This window comes from Macaca nemestrina, chromosome 14 (genome assembly GCF_043159975.1).
Source record: "Macaca nemestrina isolate mMacNem1 chromosome 14, mMacNem.hap1, whole genome shotgun sequence".
NCBI lineage: Eukaryota > Metazoa > Chordata > Mammalia > Primates > Cercopithecidae > Macaca > Macaca nemestrina.
Genome location: NC_092138.1, coordinates 4,853,191 through 4,870,178, shown reverse-complemented (window position 1 = coordinate 4,870,178; position 16,988 = coordinate 4,853,191). Strand labels below are relative to the sequence as shown.

The 16,988-nt window shown below is 42.9% G+C and overlaps 1 protein-coding gene across 5 annotated transcripts in view; it reads left to right on the top strand.

Moving 5' to 3' along the window:
• The window catches only part of LOC105498875 (family with sequence similarity 120 member A), a 115,402-nt gene that overhangs the window by 81,929 nt on the left and 16,485 nt on the right, over positions 1-16,988 (top strand). For all 5 annotated transcript variants that reach the window (XM_024786752.2, XM_011771253.3, XM_071077542.1 and 2 more), the window contains exons 10-11: positions 120-294; positions 10,689-10,938. In XM_024786752.2, the coding sequence (XP_024642520.1) occupies positions 120-294; positions 10,689-10,938 (425 nt within the window). The remainder of the gene's footprint in view (positions 1-119; positions 295-10,688; positions 10,939-16,988) is intronic.

Genomic DNA, 16,988 nt, shown 5'->3' with positions numbered 1-16,988 from the left:
TTGATTTGGAATGGAATTGCAGTGTCATTAACTGGAGATAATACAGTGTATTTCTGTGAGTGTATTGTAAATTCAATGTGAAAAATGTGCAATGTTATTCTGCTTTCTTCCATGCAAAGGGTGAAATCAAAATTGCTGTTTCTATTGAAGATGAAGCCAACAAGGACCTGCCTCCGGCCGCTCTGCTCTATAGGCCAGTTCGTCAGTATGTTTACGGAGTCCTGTTTAGTTTGGCAGAAAGCAGAAAGAAAACTGAGAGACTTGCTTTTAGAAAGAACAGACTTCCACCAGAATGTATGTACTGTAACAATCCATTGTTTGTTTTCCTCGGTACCTCGTAATCTCTTGTGCGTTTTCTAAAGCCTTAGAAGAATCATGACTGAGTTGACCCCGAGTACCTCTGTGTAAAGGAGGTGGGCCGTCATCGGGGCAGTAGGCCAGGGTAAAAGCTCTTAGAAAAGGAGGAGAAGCCACAGACTTTCTTCCTCAGTAACATTCCAATAATGATGTTTATTCGGTAAAATAATAAAACAGGTTTACACTTTAAAGTGAATGTTGATCTGAAAGCAGACCTGAATTGCCGCCACTCTCTGTAATTACCACGTCTTGGTAATCAGGACGAGTGTGTTTCTGTGCTCTGGTTTTCATGAAACAAAGATCTGCTCTCTCCAGAAGGCCAGGGTCCTGGAGAAAACTTCCAGCAGGTCTCTGATTGGCCATGTGTGTGCCGTTGGAGTGCCACCACGCATGGCTCTGCAGCTGTAGCGAAGGTCGTGGGACTCACGGATCGTCGCAGGATTGTGATGATTTGTCTCGGAATCCTCTGAGACATGTGCACTTCCAGCTGATCAACTCTGGGAGTGAGGGGTGCAGGTGGAAACACTGAAAAGGATTGAAAAGGTGGTCAAAGATGAGGTCAAAGCATTTTTCTTTTATCTTCTAGTGGGCTTGTGTAATACTTGGAGAAAAGGATGCCTTTTTGTTCTAGGTAATTTTATTTCCTAATGTAAGGAATGTAAAAGTAACTGTATATTTAGTTGGAAATATAGAAAAGAATCCTCAAACATACAGTCTGAGAATATTATGAATTGTGAAAATTGTAAATTACTAGATCATTCTTTGAGCCATGGATAATTAGTTCCAGACTATTTGTTTGTGTGGTGGGTCAATGCAGGCCTCCTGAGATGGTGAAGCTCCTTGTGAGCACTGACTGTGTGCAGTGCTGAGCTTTGGAACTTTAACCTAAGTTCATTAGATTTAAAATTTTTCTGTTTGCAATTACTGTGACAAACTTGCAATCCGTAAGGCGTTAAAGTGAAGCACTTCTCACTACCCTTCCTTGGTGATAGTTGTCCTGAGAGTGGTTGCTGAGCTGCTAGTGTGACTGTCACTGGCAGGAGGTGATCAGGACTTCTGTGTCTTCGATGGCTGGAGATACCATGTGGAACAATGAACATTGTAAATGACATTCTTCTCAAAGGTTCAGGACATTCTTCAATGTACCTGTTTTCATTCTTTTCTCACATTGTGTGATCCATTTGCTCACAAAAGAATGGCATTTCTTACTTTGCACATGGCTGGTCACTTGTCCTGGCCTGTCACTATTCTTCACTTCTCCTGCAGCCTGACCAGGCCCTCAGACCCCCTTTTTTCAGTTGTTCCTCTCTCCCGGGCTTAGCTTGCCTGCGCTGCAGGCTCTGTCTAGTCCCAAATCCTGTGACATCCTGGGTGCTGCAGCTCCTTTGTCCGCAGCTTCAGAGCACTGCACTGGCTTCGTGGTAGAAGGTATTATTTTTTATTTGCTTGTGTGTTCTAAAAACAGTGTTACCTTTACACAGCAAACTCCTTTAGGCATTTCCAGTGATCATCTCGGGCTGAATAGGAACGGGCTTTGTGGCTTCTGTGCTGTCCCGTGGAGTCAGGTGTGACTGTCCCCTACCCCTCCAGAGTTGGGCCATTCGGCATCATTGGTGTGCTGCGGTACCAAACATGCCCAGGAAGTGGAGTCTTGACCTCGTGCCTGCTGCATGTCTGCAGCACGCACGTCTGATGGTGCTTCTCATGCTAGCTCCCTGTCAGCTGTCTTGGTCTAGGTTGAGAGGTCTCCGGCTGGGCCTGGGAGAGGCTGTCCTGTTAATGCACAGTAGAGAAAGCTCTCAGAAGGGCCAGCATGTGCAGAGCATGTGGATGGTGGGGGGCAGGAGGAGAGGTGGGGATTGTGGAAGCCAGGGCAGGCCACAGCTTTCGTGGTGTCAGACTGCCCTGACTTTCTCTGAGCAGACCAACTCCAGCTGGAATCAGAAGTCACAGGAGTGCCATCAAAGGAAGAAAAGACAAGAAGGGTTGGGGAAGTCTGAAATGACTCAAGCGAATGGGGGTGCCATTGATGTCGGTGGAGGAGGAAAGGGACACAGGAGAACACAAAACAAGATGGTGGCAGCAGGTGGCACTGGATCTTCTCTTGAGATGTGGCTGAGATGGCCAAAGGAAGGCTATATCTTCAAAGTGAGAACTTTCAGGAACTCCCTTCCCTCCTTTCCTCTTCTCCTTCTTCTTTTTAAGGATGGGAGGCTGAATAGTTTTTGGTTATTGTTATGTTCTTTTTTTGACCAATGGGGAGGATTTAGTGGGGAAGAGGTGAGTTTATCACAGAGAATAGGAAAAAATTAGTCCTGATAAAGAGTTTGTATTAGTAGACTTAGGTGGGAAGGAGGAGCAGAGGCAGGAGTTCATACTTTGGGGCCACCTTTGTTGGTGAAGGCAGGAAGGATTGGGGATAAGGATGCATCAGATTTGGTTTGGGAAAGGGAGTCAACTAGCACTGAGGAAAAGGACAGAGGCCCAGCCAACCGCACTTGTTAATTGATCATGGAGCCTGGGTATTTTCTCCACTGTGGAGGCTGAGCTTTGCCAATGGTAGTTTGTACTTCTTTGATGGTAAATGAGATTTTAAAAGTGATTTCATAAACATTTATGTTTTTTGCTATTGTGTATATTACTCTTAGAGCAGTGTGCAGCAGGCAGTGAAAGAATGAATAATTGGTTTAGGTACACACGGCTTGTTGGAGATGAAGACCTGGTTTGGTGCATCAGAAAATTAAACTCATGTGAGAGCGTGCGTAAGTGCTGAGATGCTTTGAAAGGTCAGTGGTAAACAAATTGCAGTCTTTTCTGCTCAAGTGGTTTATGAACTTTGATTTTGACTTTTCTGTAGAGATGGGAAGCCATTGAAGGTTTGTTACAAATGATGTTTCCATTTAGAAAGATGAGTTGGATAGCGATATATGGACTGAACCAAAACAGAAATGAAGCCTTTAAGTGTCAAAGATGGAGCAGGTGCAGATGACCTTTGCGTAGACAGTTAAGACACTAGAATGTAAGTGTTTAGAAAGATGCATTATTAATGTGCTATGACAAATACAAGTTTATTTCTGAATGGAAAAGATGTATAGATTTGACCTGAGTTTAGAAGTTGAGAGACCTTACTCAGTACCGTAATTTCAGTGGGTGAGATTTTTATAAGCAGCTTTGGAATCTAGGTCTTTATAGGGAGCTGGTAAAATTGAACTTGTTTCATGCGTAGTTACATTCATGAGGGGGAAACAAGCCTATAAAAAAGGTTTTTATGTCAGTGATACATCCATGATTATCACCCTAATTGGAACACCAGCTCTCCAGAAGGGATATTTTTGTTTTGAGAATATCTTGTGATTGTTAAGCCTCAGTGCTCTCAACTTGCTCAAAACCAACCTTGTTTGAGAATTGAGTAATGTGCACAGTGTGATCTATGTTCATGAACATTGCATGCATTAAAATGCCTTCCATATAACCTGTTCATTAGATTTTAGCTGATTAAATACTGACCCTGCTCGGACCATTGATTTAAACTTCCTTATTTGAAATATCTATTAATTGGTAACACATATTTGTACTAAGGAGAGTGCTACAGCTTCTTGACAATCTAAATAGGATAGGAAAATGTCTGATTGTGCCACAATGAAGCTGACATTGAAAAGTTTCTCAGGAGTTCTTGATTGACAAGATGGAACAATGATTGTATTTAGATCTTGTTGAAATTTGCTGTCTAATCTATGGCCACTCTTGGACCACATGTAGGTTGAATGAAATTATTGTCATACTGGAAGATCCATAAGCCAAAGAAAGAGTCCTGGGAGGCCATGTCCCTGTGAAGGATTGTTCTCCCCCAACCCTGCTTCCTTGGCTTTCCGAAGTGATCTGGCAACCCAGCCCTCTGCATATGGACTCCAGAGAGAGCCTGCTGCTCCAGCAGCTGGTGTGGCCATTTCTGAATGGAAAATCTGTGATCTAAAATAGCTTCAGAACCTTATCTGCACAGCTGTATGTTCCTGTTAATGGTCACTGTAACAATAAGGATTGTCCCAAGATGGCCTTATTATCGGAGAGAACTATTCAAAAGGCAAGCATGTTGAAGTCTTAAGAGTTGCTTAAAAATATTTAACTCTCAGCAGATTTAAGTCACGTATATTCATTTGGAAACCTAGTCAGTGATTAAGGCATATGGTCAAGTGTTCATAATTTATAGCTAGCTTTCCTGTGATTTACTAAACTTTCATTTTTAAAGTCACTATATGGCGAAAGTAGGATATGAGACCCTCAAAAATTTCTAGCCCTTCTGCTCCTGAACTAGGTGATAGCAAAAAAAAAAAAAGAAAAAAGAAAAAAAGAAAAAGAAAAAAAAATTCCAGCCTTTTGAAAGTCATGTTGTATTATGTGCTGGCAATTTATTTTCCACACCTTTCTTTCCATCCTTAAGTTCTATAATTTCACTTTTAGGAAATTCAGAAGAATATTTGCTTATCATGGCAGTATATGCCTTGGAATTCTAAGCCCTCTCAGTGGTGTACGTAGAAGAGAACTATTAACACCCAGGGGCATGCAGATTCCTCCAGACGTGATCCACGGTGATAGTGGCACCTGCTGGTAGGGAAGGTGGAACCCAGAGACCTTTTCTGTTGATGCTGGAATAAAGGCTGGGCCCGGAGATGTGTCCAGGGTCTGACGCAGGAACTTCTGGCTTTGAAGCCTTCACTTTGCAAAAATACAGATACTGTGGCGAGTTTCTTCTTCTCGTTCCTGTGGTAGAGGTGTTTATGTGCCTCTGTGGCTTTTCCTCCTTCAGAGTGCCTCTTGTCACTTCCAGTCACTGGGGTTCTTTCTCTCCAGGGGTCAGTGGGAGAGGCTGCAGTGGTTTGAGGGCAAATGAGACGGAATAAAAGGCCTACATTTAAAAAGATTGTAGGGTAATAAGTATCCCCAGCTATAATTGAAGAGCACAAAGTTCAGAAAGTAAAGCTTAGTGATTTACACATTTTTAAAATTAGCATCATCTTAATAAAATTGGCTTTTGTTTCTTGCCTCCCATTTCCTACAAAAGTCTTCCCTAGTACCTCAAAATTAAGTAAGTAAGAGAAACAGGCTTATAAAAAGTAGACAGATAAAAATTATACACACATGAAATAAATATGTGGAATGAGGGAGCAAGTTTATAGATGAGTACTATTTTTATGAAAGATTTTCCTATATTTATTCCTGTATTTTTAAACCACCAAGAAAAGCCGAAAGGAGCATTTTTTCCTGGTCTAGTTTGCTTTAAAAATGTTTTTATTTGTGCTAATAATTGGAATTGCTAATAAAAAGTAAACTAAGTCTGCTCACTGGATTATATTATGAAATAGAATACTTTAATCAATATTACTGTACTGATTGAATATTGTGAAAATTGGTATTGTAAACATTTTTCCCACGATTTCTATGAAGGCTGCTAATAAGTCTGTCTGAATTTCTTTATTCTACAAAGCTTTCTAGGAGAAACATTAAGGTTTTTTTCACAGAACTTTGAGTAGACCTAGCACAGCAGACAATTGCTTAGGAAGGCAAATGATATGACAGGCCAATTTGTGATATTACTCTTTTGGATTAATATTTGTTTCATAAGTCCTCGTACTCTTTTTTTTTTTTAACCAGTGTTACTTGCCAATCCTTGAGCTTTTGAGTTTCTAATATATTATGAATAACATACGTGGAATGAGGAATATGAACAGCATTTATCTACATGTCTGTAATACCGTGTTCTGCTACATGTCCTGTGCCTTACTAAGCATTTATATTTTTGTGGACAGTGGGCTGCTCCAACCTCAAATATCAAAGGTTTGAGAAAATATCCACAGCCTTTTACCTTTGAGAATTACAGAGGGTGCTTACAGACGTATCAGCCTGAGGAAGAGAACCCAATGTGCTACCTACATGCTGGGGCTGCTTAGAAATTAGGGGGCAATTTTTCTATTAGAAGGAAAAAAAACAGTCTTCATTGTATCCGCTTTTCTGTTTCTGTCCTAATATAAATGAGTTGGAGGTTTTTGTTGTTGTTTATGATCATAACAACCCCAGGAAAGCTCGTCAAGTATAATAGTGGCTGCTCCCTAAATACACACAACCAGAGTCTAGTCAGCCACCATCTTGGAAGCCATTCATCTGCCTGCATCTCTTCCTAACCTATGAACACGTGTGCATGCATGCTGCAGTTCTCTCTCCTATGTTCTTAGTGGGCATTGCTAATTAATGGTCGTGCTCTGGCACTGAGCTTAGAGACATACTTTATAATATGATCTTACAGGCGGCCACTCCGGCAAGTTGGGATTGGCTTACAAAATGAACCTGGGCTAGGATAGATCCCAAAGTCAGCATTATAACAGATTTCCAGGGTGGCTTAGTTGTCATGTTAAGTGTGCTACTAAAAGAAGATGATTAACATCTGATGGAAAACATTGAGTTTTTTACTGACAACTTAAGTACGATAGTATTTTATGGCCCCAAATTATATTTTGAAGGGGTGCTTTCTGTAAGGAAAATGCATTATAAATTTAGCCTCCAGTAACATGTCTGCCCTAGAGTTGTTTTTGCCAGTGTAAAAATATGGTTGAGTTTAAGGTAAGGAAGACAGTTTAATATTCAGTCTTTCAGAAGTAGGCTACTTCCTGAAGTAGTGAATTTTTCTGACAGTGAAAAGATGAGATTAATATTTGTTGATGGTGATACGTGAGCTGACCTCCAGGAATCTTACTGTTTTAGTAAGATGCAGTAGGAACATGTTTCCCTTCAAAAGTACCAGTACAGAGTTCGTTTTACACTACCATGCTCTAAGACCCAGACGGTAGCCACCCAGGATGTGCTGGAGCCTAGTGCCATGGGCAAGCCCACATACCCCCAGGTTTCTGTAAAAGCTCAAATTACTTGCTGGGCTGGGTACTTTGTATTTGCTTATTTCCTGTGGGTTGAGTAATACCGTGAGGGCTAAGAAGTCCTTCCTCCTGGGCAACAGTGACTCTTCAGAAGAAAACAGCAGCCCAGAGAGAGAAGAGCAGCAGACGTTCTCATCTCTGGTGGCTACCCTCCAGCTGCCCCTTTGCAGGGGACTTGTGAAACAGAGCCAGGCATTTTTCTTTCCTCAACTTCTTCCACTCTTGAGGCTGCTATTTCAACCCGAAAATTGGATGTCCCTTGGAATTCTTCATAAACACTCATTTGTAATTAATTTAATGTAAGTAATGTATAAAATGTGAATTGATCTCCCTCTCAAGCACATGCCTGTGCAGATCGTCAGCTTCCCCCTGTCCCAGCCCTACCTGGCACATAGTAGATGTTCCGTAAATACTTATTAACTGATTGGCCTAAGGTTCCACCTCTGTTCTCTGGTGGAATACTCAAAAGTTCTCTAACTATTAGAGATGAGCACCTTTGCTTCTGGAGCAAGCCTTTGTGTCAGTCACATCTTTTTTCTTTGATAAAGACATGTATTTCCTGAATTGGACTTGCTGTTCTTGTCATGACTGTTGCACGTGGGCAACAACATGCTTAGTGCTGTGAAAGAGAACACTAACCCCCTCTGTGCCTGCTGTGTCTACAGGCTTACCCGGGACAGTTCTGAGCCCTTCTAGGACTCGGAGCAGCCTTTGGCTGGAGTATTGCCATGAGTTCATCAACAAGAGTTCAGTTTCGGCTCTCAGGAGTGTGTCCACCTGTTTCCTTCTGGGCTGTGCTGAGTCTTGAGACACAGCACCAGGCCAGGCTCATTCAGGTACACAGGAGGCCCTCCGAGCTCTAATGGGGAGAGTTGTCAGAGCCTGCAGCTGGAGCGCAGATTTCTGAGGATACCGTGCATCAGGACTAGTGCCTGTGACCTCCTCTTCACTTTGCGACCTAGGGCCTCACAGGATGAACTCTGCAGAGGCCTAAAGTTTTGAAATTGAGAAGGAAAATCTACCAATAATTTTTTTTTTCTAGAATGAAAACAAAACATGAATGATTGTTAAAATGATTAAAGAGAGGCAAGAACAGAGCCGATGAAAGGGAAAGAAAAAAATGACAAAGCTAAAGGCCAATTTAGTAAGATTGCCTCTCTTGAAAACCCGTAGGGGTCTCCTGACATGCACCACATAAACCCATGCTCTGTGTGTGGGGTATGTTTCAGTGTGTGTATTGTGGTATGTGTGTGGTGTGGTGGGGGGTGTGTGTGAGGTGGGGCTTGTTGGGGGTATGTTGTGTGAAGTATGCAACGTGTGCATGGTATGAAATGTGTGATGTGTGTGTCCCATGTGTTTGCGAGGTGTGCTTATGTAATCTGATAGCAACATAGCATATTGGCGAACAGCTCATTCTGGAAGCTCCCCTTGCCGGTTGTTGTCTTGGGGTGAAGCAGCCTTGGTGTTGGGTCACAGGAGGGAAGGCAGGTCGGCTCACAGGAAGGCCTGTGCATGGTAGTGGTGGTTGTGGAGATGATCCTGTATGTTCTGACACTACTTCTGGAAAAGCTTCTGGAAGCTGAGCTGTGCTGGAGATCACAGGATCGGGGTGGGGGCGGTGCCTTAGATTGTGCGTCCAACGACAGGGTATGCTTCGTGATGGAGACTTTATTGGTTTTATATCTGCACCTAAAAGTATTGAATAAAAACAAATAAGCATGTATTTATATATACATGTATGTCTGTTTTGACTTGATGGACTTTAAAGCATTTGGAGTGTTTGAAATATTTCTTTAACATCTAAACACTAAGATATTCAAATGTAAATGAAAGATATTTGCCTAATGAGAGCAGTAACATTTTGTAAAAGGAAAATTTTCAGTGACTGCCTTAACTTGTACCCCAGCTCTGCCCGACAGGCTTCACATAAGGGGACACTATCTGGAGTTGGCTCCAGAAGGGCTTGTCACAGAGCCCTTGCCATGAGGTCTTGACTCAACGTGTTCCTATGGGTAACACTGTTACCTGACTTGTCAGGTATTGAAATGTGTTTAAGCATTTTTTTTCTGTTGCTGAGAAACTGTGTATCCAAGTTTCTAACTCCTGGCGTGTTTTTTCATGACATTTTAAGAGATTATTGTATTGCCTGACTATATTTAGACTCAGTGGAACTGGAGATTAGCCAGTAATACCTTTAACTCTGTCCTGCTTTTGGACTCTTCAGAATGCCTTAGGTATTACTTTAGAGAAGACAAGCCCAGATAGATTAATGTAATTTGGGTAGAATTAATATGTTGAAGATCAAATTAGAGTTTATGATAGCATCCTGGTCTCCGTACAGCCACTGGCCTTGGAGTGGGCCGTGTACTGGAGTGTGTTAGCCAGGGACGGTGTCTTTGCCCATGTGTAGCAGCACTGGGCAAGGGACCACACCAGGCCCTGCTTTGGTTCTGGTGTTTATTCAACTAGAGTGAACCACTTGTTAATTATAAAATGCACATCCAGATTTCCAGATTTCCCTATTGGGTTGTTACCTCAGTGCAGTTGATGAGATTTTAACATTCTGCTGTGCAATATGGATTGTTTTTGTTTTATTTCCTTGTCATTGTTTTTTCCTTAATTTATGGGGAAATCAAGTGGGAAAATGTGCATGTTTATGTATTTGTAAGAATTAATTGACTAATAGTAAAACATCTGTGGATAAAAGGTATTGTTTCTGTATTATATCAACTTAGAACTTCTTGTCTTTTTTGAGGCAAAATGTTGGATAACTTTACACTCTGTCTGAAGTCTTGCTGAATAGAATTACTGTGTGCTGGCATCATCTGGGACTTCAAAACTTGGAATATTTACATCTACTTATGTTTTACTGGCCAGTCTTAAAAATAGAGTTTAACAGTTACATTTGTTGAAGTGGGAGGTTTAGTAAAGTGGCTACTGCATGCAAATTATTTCTCAAATCTAATTTATGAGGGTATTTATCCACGTAGAAAGGGATTAGCTGTCCAAATTGGATTTTGTGTGTTAAAATAATTAGATAACCACATACTTCTGTGAATTACACTAATTGTTAAAACTATGTGTAGATATAAAATATTAAAATGGATTTTGTCTAACATCTTGATTTATACATACTAATTATATGAGAAAATCAAGTCATGATTTGATTGGATGAAACTTATTTGTGGCCTAACTGAAAATCTGAATGAGCCATTAGTTGCACAGAATAGAGGGGCAAACAAAATACCCACAAGGACTTGATGATTGGTGGTTTTGCTAAGGAGAGAATGCATTGTTACCTGAGAGGCCAATCTTCAGACCAGTTACTAGAGCTGCTTGTTTTTGTTAAGACTGAAAGTAGGTGAATGATGCATGAATGTGTCTTTTCTGGCTTTTTTTTTTCTGTAGTCTCACCAGTGATCATTAAAGAATGGGCAGCTTACAAAGGGAAGTCTCCCCAAACCCCGGAACTGGTTGAAGCTCTTGCCTTCAGGGAGTGGACCTGCCCCAACCTGAAGAGGCTGTGGTTGGGCAAGGCGGTAGAAGACAAGAACCGCAGGATGAGGGCCTTCCTGGCCTGCATGAGGTCGGACACCCCAGCCATGCTCAACCCTGCCAACGTGCCCACTCACCTCATGGTGCTCTGCTGCGTCTTACGGTGGGTGCCATGCATGGGAACTGGGACCTGGGTCCCAGCCAGGTGTAAGGGCCGTGACCACGGTGTCAGTTGAGTTCGAGAAAGGATGTAAAGTTTATTCCTGATCAATCATGTTGTCTCTTGAAATTTATCCTCATCCTATGTTTATATATGTGATAGAAGTGTAGGTTATGTAAATGCAAAATATATTTTAATTTATATGATACAATATGTTTATAGGTATATTTCGTAAGCATGTATGGTATGTAAATATTATATAATGATTTTAAATATAGTTTATTGTTTAAATATTGAAGATTTTGAAGGCTATAAGAGGGGGATTCTTGTTATATATTATTTGGAGTTCTTCTGTAGGGAAAATGTGCCACTTCTTCCCCCTTCATTTATTTAATCATTTACAGTCACACATTGCTTAATGATGGGGATACATTTTGAGAAATGTATCATTAGGTGATTTTGTCATTGTGTAAAACATCATAGAGTATATTTACACAAACATGATGGTCAGTATTTGTGTATCTAAATGTGAAAAAGGTACAGTCAAAATATGGTATTATAATCTTATACCATTATATATGTGGTCCGTTGTTGACCAACACGTTAGTGTGGCACATGCCGTATTTATATCAGTATGGGCTCCTTTCCTCTTTTTAGAGGGTCATAATCAATTCACTTGGGGTTATATCCAGCCCTGCCTTATCCTTACATTGTCCCACACTCTGGCCTTGGGAGCTCTCTTAGGTTGACCCGTGTGACACACAGCATCCTCTTGTTTTGGGAGAGCTTCCTTGCTTTTTTGCCCTACGAGATGCTTCAGGCACTTTTTGTGTTTCCCTGCCCCAGCGTCAGCCATGTCTCCAAAGAGCAGCCCTGGTTCCTTGTCATGAAAAAGGTGTCTGGAAACCAAGGTGTGGGTGCTGGTGTGGTCCTGCTGCTGGGATGTCTTTGTGTCTCTGCCCTCACAGCCCACAGCTCAGGTGTATGGGTAGATACTGTTGATGTTTTGAAGTTCAATTGAGTTGGGATGCATACTGGATGTTCCTTAGGTTTTGGAGTTGATTGGTTTGGTTTGGTTTTAAAAGAACCTCAAACATAGAGAAACGTTGCAAGTACAACACAGAAACTTTTTTTTAACTTAAATACTTTACTGATTTTCTAACAATTGATGGCATTTTACTTCATAACCACCGTAGAACCATTAAAATCAATCCACAGTGATGCTATGGTCCATTCCACCCTTCAGAGCTGTTAGGTTTGTTGTCCCAACAGTGTCCTTTATGACAAGGAACCTGTTCCTGTTCCAGGTTGTCTCTGCTTTCAGGAGTGATGCCCTGCCTGGGGATGCACACCTCCTTCTGTCCCGTTAGGCAGGACACTGGCTCTGAGGGTTTGGTGCAGGGTGACTGTGGCTTCTCCATGTGGAGCTGCTCTCACCTTTTGTAACCATCTCATGTGGAAGTGCTTGGAGGCCCTGTAAAGGTTTCACTCCTCAGAGAGCCAGCACATTTTTATCAGCATGGACTCAGAGCCTCCTGTTTCTCTAGGGGCCTTCAGCTCACTGCACCATCATCTGTTTTGATGTTCCCTTTGTCACCTTGCAAACTGGCCTTCATCATCTTCTCTGAGCACCTCCTTTCTTCTCCACAGATGTTCTGCTTGCCCCTGTGTCTCCCTGCCTCAGTCCTGGGATCCCCATTTCTCCAAGCAGCCCCAGTTCCTCCCAGTAGGGGATGGCATTTAGAAGCCAGGCTCTCAGAGTCGGAGGTTCCGTGCTGCGGGAACTTTGCCGCCCTGGCCCTCCCAGTTCAGCATGGGAGGATCCACCCTAACATTGCTGCTGCGTATTCCTGTATCTCATTGAAAACAGTGGATTCACCCCGGTCCTCCCAAGCTGGCACAGTCCAGTGTCCCTCCCCGTGTTCCTAGGGTACGGTCTAGCATCCTGCTACATTCTTAGCTTCTGACTCTGGCAGTGAGAGGCTTGGCTGGGAAGCCCCATGGCCCCTTACGTGGTCAGGATCCCTGTGTGGCGCAGTCCTCATTGCCCCTGCTTCTTTTGGGGGCCGTCTCACCCTCTGGGCTGGCACTGCTTTTGTAGGCACGACTGACCATCCCTCCCACTGGGTCCCAACTACCTGACTTTAGGAAGGGAGGGACAGAGCTTATTCATGTTTTTATTTCCTGGTGGTTCTTAAATTGATAACAAATGTTAAGGCCAATAACTTACTTAGGAAGACTCAATTAAATGGAGATTGACTTAGATCACAGTGTGTCAGCTGAACGTGATTTCCATTGAAGACTGACTGATGGGAAAGACTCCTTTTTTTAATTTTGTTTTTGAGATGGAGTTTTTTGCTCTTGTCGCCCAGGCTGGAGTGCAATGGCATGATCACAGCTCACTGCAACCTCCACCTCCTGGGTTCACGTGATTCTCCTGCCTCAGCCTCCCAAGTAGCTGGGATTACAGGCATGCACCACCATGCTCGGCTAATTTTTTGTATTTTTAGTAGAGACGGAGTTTCACCATGTTGGTCAGGCTGGTCTTGAACTCCTGACCTCAGGTGATCCGCCCACCTCGGCCTCCCAAAGTCCTGGAATTACAGACATGAGCCATTGTGCCCAGCTGATTCCTTCTTTATTTTTGTTTTTAGAGGCTTCTGGTTTCCTCTGATGGCACATTCAATTAAGGATATGTTTCTATCAATAACAATATTATATTCATAGAAAGTTTAAGACTTTGGATTCTGTGAGATCAAATTAGCAATAATGAATTTGATTTTTTTTTTTTATTTTTCTCTTCCAAGTTTAGTGTGATACATGGCCTTTAATCTAGCAGAGCACCTGACTGGCCACCATATACTTGACCTAAGGTACATACTGGGACCTTGAGTGAGGACACACTCTGGGGCCCCGCAGCTGTGGCAGAGGATGAGCTGCTATTGCACTGTAGGAGGCTAGGGTCACATCGTTTCAGCTTCGTGTTTAAGTTCATGCTCAGACTCTTGATGCCGTCCCATCTGCTGTATTTACTCTGCTCCTCCTGTGGCTGGTGCCTCGTGGCCTGCTGTGTGTGAGCACTGAGATGCACGGACAGGGAAGAGGCCATGCATGCAGCTGGTCCTCATGGCATTGCCTCCCAGCCCACTCTTCTGTTTGCTCCTCTCGATGCCTGGGGCCTGGCAGTGGAGTGCTGGCCCTTTCTCAGCAGTGATCCTGGAAACACCTGAGCCATCTCCTCAGCGTTGTTGAGATGGCCGTCAGCAAGACAGAAATGAATGGGTACGACCATGCTCCAGTAACCTTCTCTTTACAAACACAGGTAGCCAGCTCATGGCTATACTTTTTTTATTCCTTTGTAGACTATTGTCAATTTCTTCTGGACACATGTTTCTTCATGATTAGAGTCAGGTGATGCATTTGGGATGGAACCCCACAGAAGGGGTATGGTGGTCTTCTCATTGCTCCCTAAGGCAGTTTAGTTTTTGCTTTTACTAGTGATGTTAACATTGATCACTTGGTTAAGGTAGAGTTTGGGCATACATGTATTTTAAATGTTATACTAGGGCAGCAATTGAGATGGGCAGCGGAAGAACATCAGTCAAATCTCTAGAATCCCTGATAGCAGAGACGGGGGATGGAGTCTGAGCAGAGGTGGCTGCTGTGTGAGGGTGCAGGCTGAGGGCACAGAGCAGAGCAGGTCTTTGTTGGGGTTGCAGCATGGATAAAATAGACAAGGCTCTTGTCCAAAAGCAGCAGCTTATGTTCTTGTAGGAGCAATATGGCAGACACAAAGATGCAGACTGGGTTAGGTTTTAGAAAAACTTGACTTAAATCAGTAAATACAGTAACAGGGATGGAGGGCATAAGGCTCCAGAGCGATGTTGGCGCCGTCAGTGTGTGCTCTAGAGGTGCGACCTGGGTGGTTGGAGGTCAGCCTGGGTGATGCAGCAGGCAGCCTGTGCTGGCTGAGGCCTGCTTCTGTCCTTTTGGAGCTCTGGGTTCACCCCAGCTTCCATGCTTGTAAAGGGCAGCGAGAGGAGATAGGGTCAAGGTCATTCAGCCTTAGGAGAGCTCCAGAACAATTTATGCTGCCCCCACCCTTCTGTGGTAAGGAAACGAAGGCTGCGGGAGGTTGCACAACTCCCTGAGGCCCTATAGCTAGCTATATTAGCCCATTAAATAACTTTCATAATCTGCTTGATTGCACGGAAAAGAACATGGAGAGAAAAAATTTCCAGAAATATCATAGGTAGATTTAGTAGTGTAAAAGGGATCTGAAAACATTCTAAATGCACAGGTAGGAATAGCACAAATAGAGAAGCTGACCAAGAGTTAAGTTCTCAGCCACTCTTACCTTGACTCTTAACCAGGATCTCTGTGTTTTGGTATTTTATATATGTATATGTATGTATGTATCTAGTAATTCATACTCTGTATCCAGCAAGGTGTTCAGAGGACCTACGATGAAAAGGGTCTAAACACTAACTCTGTTATAGAACACCAGATGGAGGAAATAGCAGATAGTCTGACCAACAAAATTGTTTGCTGTCCTGGCGAAGTTGAGTTCTGAGAGTCTTAGCTGCCAGGAAAACCAGGAAAGATCTTGAGAGAACCAATGTGTCTGCAAGACAGTCTTTTTCTGATTCAAAAAAAAAAAAATTTCTTTTTTTTTGAGACGGAGTCTCTGTTGCCCAGGCTGGAGTGCAGGGGCGCCATCTCGGCTCACTGCTAGCTCCGCCTCCCGGGTTCACGCCATTCCCTGCCTCAGCCTCCTAAGTAGCTGGGACTACAGGCGCCCGCCACCTCGCCCGGCTGGTTTTTTTGTTTTTGTATTTTTAGTAGAGACGGGGTTTCACCACGTTGGCCAGGATGATCTGGATCTCCTGACCTCGTGATCCGCCCGCCTCGTGATCCGCTCGCCTCGGCCTCCCAGAGTGCTGGGATTACAAAATTGTAAAAGGAACCAATAGCCAGGGGCTGAGGTAGGGAAGACTGGGGAGTTGTTGTGTAAGGGGAACAGTTTCAGTTTGGGAAGATGAAAGGAGTTCTGTGGATAGATGATGGTCATGGTCGCACAGCGATGTGAATGTGCTTAATGCCACTGACACTTAAAAATGGCTTAAATGGTAAATTGTATGTGTATTTTACCTCAATTTAAAACATAAAAGGAAATGAAAATAAAAGGAACATAAAACATAGATATTTAAGGCAAAAAACATTGCATATAATCTTTTTGAGACAAAAATGGGAGGAGGGGACCTTCTTCATATTTGCTGTTTCTTGCATCCAGCCCTGATTAAAACTCAGTAAGACCAGGCCGGGTGCAGTGGCTCACGCCTGTAATCCTAGCACTTTGGGAGGCCGAGGCGGGTGGATCACCCGAGGTCAGGAGTTTGAGACCAGCCTGGCCAACATAGTGAAACCCTGTCTCTACTAAAAATACAAAAATTAGCCAGGTGGGGTGGCGTGTGCCTATAGTCCCAGCTACTTGGGAGGCTGAGGCAGGAGAATCACTTGAACCCAGAAGGCGAGGTTGCAGTGAGCTGAGATCATGCCACCGCACTCCAGCCTGGACCACAGAGCAAGACTCCATCTCAAACAAAACAAAACAAAACAATAAAAAAAAACCTCAGTAAGACCATTGTATTTAAGATTTGTGGCAGTCAATCAATTGCAAAGGATGTGATTTTTGTCATTGCAAATATTGATGGTTTAATTAAATGAAACTTTCACATCACTCTTTTATGTATCTCATCAAATATAATTACTATAGAAATGTAACATTCACTGTTTGTTCACCTTGAAATTGCATTTACATCCTACTTTTGCCACATTAATTTGACCATGATGTATATAAGCTCTCTGTGCCTCAGTTTCCCCTTCTCTAAATTGGGATAATTATTATTCCTGTCTCAGAATTTCTGTAACAGTAGATGAGTTAAAGTGTGTGAGGTGCTTAGACCAATGCCTTGGCACCTAGTGAGCACATAAACTTTCCGCTTTGGGCTTCAACTGAAAATATATCTCAATGAGCTGTCTAGAACCTCCCC